Below are 4,209 nucleotides of genomic sequence, written 5' to 3' on the forward strand. Positions count from 1 at the left end.
CAAGATAGGTTGCAGTTGGACTTGTAGTTGTATTGTGTTTAGATAGGATATGGAGCCGTATCCTAGTAGGACACTTGTATCCTAGGCCTCGCATATATAGCGAGGGTAGACACACGATGTAACCTATGCCAACATAATAGCACAGGCGCGCAAGGGGGAGCCGGTGGCATGTGCCGGCGCCCGGGTGGCCGGTGTGCGGTATTGTGACTGTGTTACGGGGAGGAGCACCCGTAGTCAAGCCCCGGGGATGCAGCCATATCGGTAAACCTCGTTAACAAATCTCGGTGTCGTGCTCGTGTGATTGCTTGATCCTTGGATGATCAACGGTATGTCTCGGATTTATTCTAACATCTTGGATCCACTAAAAACCTATAAAGTTAATATGTCGTTCTCGGATTCAGGCTCAGTTTTGTTTTTTGCATGGCCGATGCTACAAATCATCCGGATGATGTTCGAAAAATATCATCCGCCAGGGGAGCCGTCCGATTAGGCTCACAGGGTCGTTCGATCCGTAGGCTCGCCGCCCGTCTTCCTCCTCTTGCTAGATAACAACGAGGACACCCCCCTCCCGACCATGTCTCTCCTCCATTGTAGCACCTCCACGGCCACCGTGATTCTACATCACAACACCGACGACCACACCGCCGACTCCGTCGATGCTCCGTTGCAGCATAGGTGCCCCTCGTGATGCTCCATTGCAGCACTTGCTTTGCTCCACACTCGCCACCATATGCAGCAGGTTGTCGACATTGCCGGCCACCGTATGCAGCACCGGCGCGCCACGCTCATGGCAGCACCCTACGCATCCGATGAAGCTTCATTGCAGCCCCCGGCGGGGCTCCAACACAACACTGACGGCTCCGACGAAGCTCCAATGCAACTCCGGCGAAGCTCCATTGCAGCCCCAGAGGAGCTCCAATGCATCACCGACGGCTCCAACGAAGCTTCAATGCAACTCCAGCGAAGCTCCATTGCAACACCGGCGCCGAAATGAAGCGGGGATGTAGAAAATATGTCGGCCAAGATCTCATCACGACCGTACATCAGGCACTCGCAGCACCGCACTTTCCCTTCCGTGGGTTGCAGCAACTTATGGCAGCAGCACGCAGTGAGTCGCAGCTCCGGTGGCCAGCTCGTAGCTCCGGTGGCCGCCGGCCAGGTTGAGGTCATGGAGAAAGACAAGCGGGGAAGAAGGCAGAGGTAGGAGAAAGAAAAAGGGGAATTTTCCAGACGAGCAACGCGGGAGAAAAGGCGCCTGGAGATAAGGGAGAGCGACGGCCGGTGCGTGGGCCTGGACACGTGGCACTCGTTGGACGAAGATGAATTTCCCAGAAAATCATCCGGGTGATTTGAACTCTTTTCCTTTTTGTATTGTTTTGGACGCGTGGCACGCATTGGACGCTGATGAATTTCCCAAAAAATCATCCGGGTGATTTGAACTTTTTTTCCTTTTTGTATTGTTTTGGGTCAAAATTTGGGGTTTCATCCCAGAAGCAAAAACAGTCCATAATAAAATCTGAAAAAAAATAAATAAAACTCTTCTTCTTCCCGTCGCAGTAGGCAAAATCCCAACAAATCCCTGCCTCGTCATATTTCACTCTCTCGTCCCTTAGAACGGTTTTCTTTAGGAAACCAGATAAGACCGAACAAGAAAATCAGTCTATTTGGGCTCGGTCATTGGTTTGGACAGAGGCAAAGTTCTGTTCTCCCATTGGCAAACACGGATTTCCCAAAAACCCAAAGTACAATCACTGAAGCACACACATACGCACGTTTACATGCACAGGATTACATGCAAATTCTTCCTCTTTTATTCTGCCACCCTTGTTTTATTGGAATCCGGTGCCTACGAAAGGCTCTATACTACTATTACAAGAACATGATCCAGGGGGCCACGAAGCACTGTCATGTTACACACCCAATAGAGATTCTCTGGCATGTTCGTTTCTTGCACATTTGTCAGATCTCACTGAAGGAACTGATAGTCCGGAAACCATGATTCGCAGGAAGCGGTGCATTCCCCGGGCGAATGGAGATTATTACCTCGAAACCTGAAGATATACAATAAAAATCAAAGTTTACTCCTAATAGATAAGATATTTCAACATATACAATAAAATCGATGTTTACTCCTTAATGAATACTCCTTCCTTTCACTATTATAAGACGTTTTGGATATTTCAATATGGACTATATATAGATTGAAACGAGTGAACAAACACACTAAACATGTCTATATACATCTGATTTAGAAAAAAGTTAGAACATCTTATAATAGTGAACGGAGGAAGTGCTATCTTAGCCAGTGAGTGCGCACACACGCCAGGAAAGTGTGAACACTCCAGAAGACAAAACTATGATTTGTCCACAAATATCCTAGTATTGCGGAGTGGAACTAGCCTAGACATACCTGCACTCTTTGCTGCAACGGCTTCTTGCAACACATCTGTGATGAATAAGATTTGAGACGGATTATCCACCCCAAGTGATTGCGAGATCTCAAAATAACTCCTTGCTTCTCTTTTGTTTCTGTGTACGAGTGAGAGAGAATCGTAATTCCATATTCACTTTTGAAAGGACAAATAGAACAAGAAATCCAAAGCTTACCCGGTTGTGGTGTCGAAAAAACCACACAGAAATTGCCGCAGATCACCATAAGATGTATGTCCAAATAGTAGCCTCTGTGCCTCTCTACTGCCACTGGAGTATATGTAAACCTGTTGGAAAGCATATATAATATTTTATGAAGTCGGACACTACACAGGAATACATACACAAGACAAAATATACTTGAAACTACAATCCTGGCTATATTTTAAGCTAACATTCACATTCTAAGACCATGTCATAGGACTAAACTAACATATAGTTATTACATGTATCACTATTTCTTCTTCACTCCTTTTTACTTTACTCTCCTTTAAGTATAACAGAGCTCGGTTACATCTACCATGTTCAACTAATACAAATATAGATCCTTCTGTTCTATCAGAAAACCATTTCTGTGCTTCTCCATGCTTTACTACATTTAGTAGGACTTTTGACAACCTAGCAGCCGAAAAAACAATTTGATTTCTCAGTATGGTGAAGGACTGAGGATTCCGTAGCATCATTCTGCTTTATTCAAACCGGTACTGCTTACATGCATCAGTCCTTCTGCACATGAAAGTACAACAGACCGTTGAGCAACTGAATGTTTAATGACCATCTCAATGGTTGGGCACGTTGCAGAAGTACACTATTTTTCTGTGAATGATTTACAGAGTTCTGTTATGGGCATTGTTCTTGATACTTTAGCTCAGGAGTCAACTTGCTGACCTAAATCACTCGGTTACGAAGTATGAAAAATAAACACATCCGATGACAATCCAATTTTATGCCTCGAAGGTCTAATTGACATTTCAGAAGAGTCAAATGGATACATACCTTCATACCCTGAGATTGCCAGTTCTTAAGTGCCTCGGGAACATCCTCAAAAACAACTCCTTGCAGTTCTTTCCTTTCAAACCCAGTCCTCCATATATGCCCCTGGAATTAGCCAATAGAACATAACTCCATCAAATGAAAAGATATATGTTTCCAGCTCTGGAACGGAAAATGAAAGGTACCTGAAGTTGTTTCAATGATGTAATCTTCCGGTCTGCTTTGATCATTGCTTCAACATTAGCAACTAAAGAACTGATAACCTCTTCTTTGCCAGCATAATCCGGTGCAACTGGAGCAGCCCCAACAACTCCGGTTCTCAGGTCTTCTTCGATCTGAATAATTGGTCACTAGTCTGTTAGAACTCGAGTAAAACAAATTAATTTGTGCAAGGAAATCAAATACTATATGCTAGTACTATCAAGTTCGATTTCTGGATGCTCCAAGAGCTAGCTTCACAGGACACATTAAATTCCTTTACCATAACTTACTTGGATGCGTAAAAGTTTGATGTCTTCTTTGGTTTCCTCGGATTCGTATGTAGAAGTCAGATGCTTCCGCACATTATCACGGGCATAAGGAAACATAACATCAGTCACAAATGATATTGGCGTTGTTGTTCCTTCGATGTCAAGTACAACACAATGCTGCAATGAACAAACAGTGTGAGTACTGGTATTCAAGAAATAAATCAAACAGTTAGGTTGCCCAGACACGGCAACCACAAACCAGTTAAGGAAACACACGAGTAATAATATACTGTATAGTATCCTATTTGCTCAGAGG

General features: G+C 44.3%; 1 protein-coding gene across 1 annotated transcript in view; it reads right to left on the minus strand.

The window, feature by feature from the left end:
- Positions 1-1,639: 1,639 nt before the first annotated feature.
- LOC119307915 (probable bifunctional methylthioribulose-1-phosphate dehydratase/enolase-phosphatase E1) overlaps positions 1,640-4,209 on the minus strand; it is a 10,874-nt gene continuing 8,304 nt past the window's right edge. Inside the window, exons 7-12 of the mRNA XM_037584013.1 lie at positions 3,915-4,070; positions 3,609-3,758; positions 3,427-3,528; positions 2,608-2,717; positions 2,411-2,529; positions 1,640-2,051 (exon numbers count right to left, since the gene is read on the minus strand). Coding sequence (XP_037439910.1) covers positions 1,960-2,051; positions 2,411-2,529; positions 2,608-2,717; positions 3,427-3,528; positions 3,609-3,758; positions 3,915-4,070 — 729 coding nt within the window. The 3' untranslated portion in view covers positions 1,640-1,959. The remainder of the gene's footprint in view (positions 2,052-2,410; positions 2,530-2,607; positions 2,718-3,426; positions 3,529-3,608; positions 3,759-3,914; positions 4,071-4,209) is intronic.

Source organism: Triticum dicoccoides, chromosome 5B (genome assembly GCF_002162155.2).
Source record: "Triticum dicoccoides isolate Atlit2015 ecotype Zavitan chromosome 5B, WEW_v2.0, whole genome shotgun sequence".
NCBI lineage: Eukaryota > Viridiplantae > Streptophyta > Magnoliopsida > Poales > Poaceae > Triticum > Triticum dicoccoides.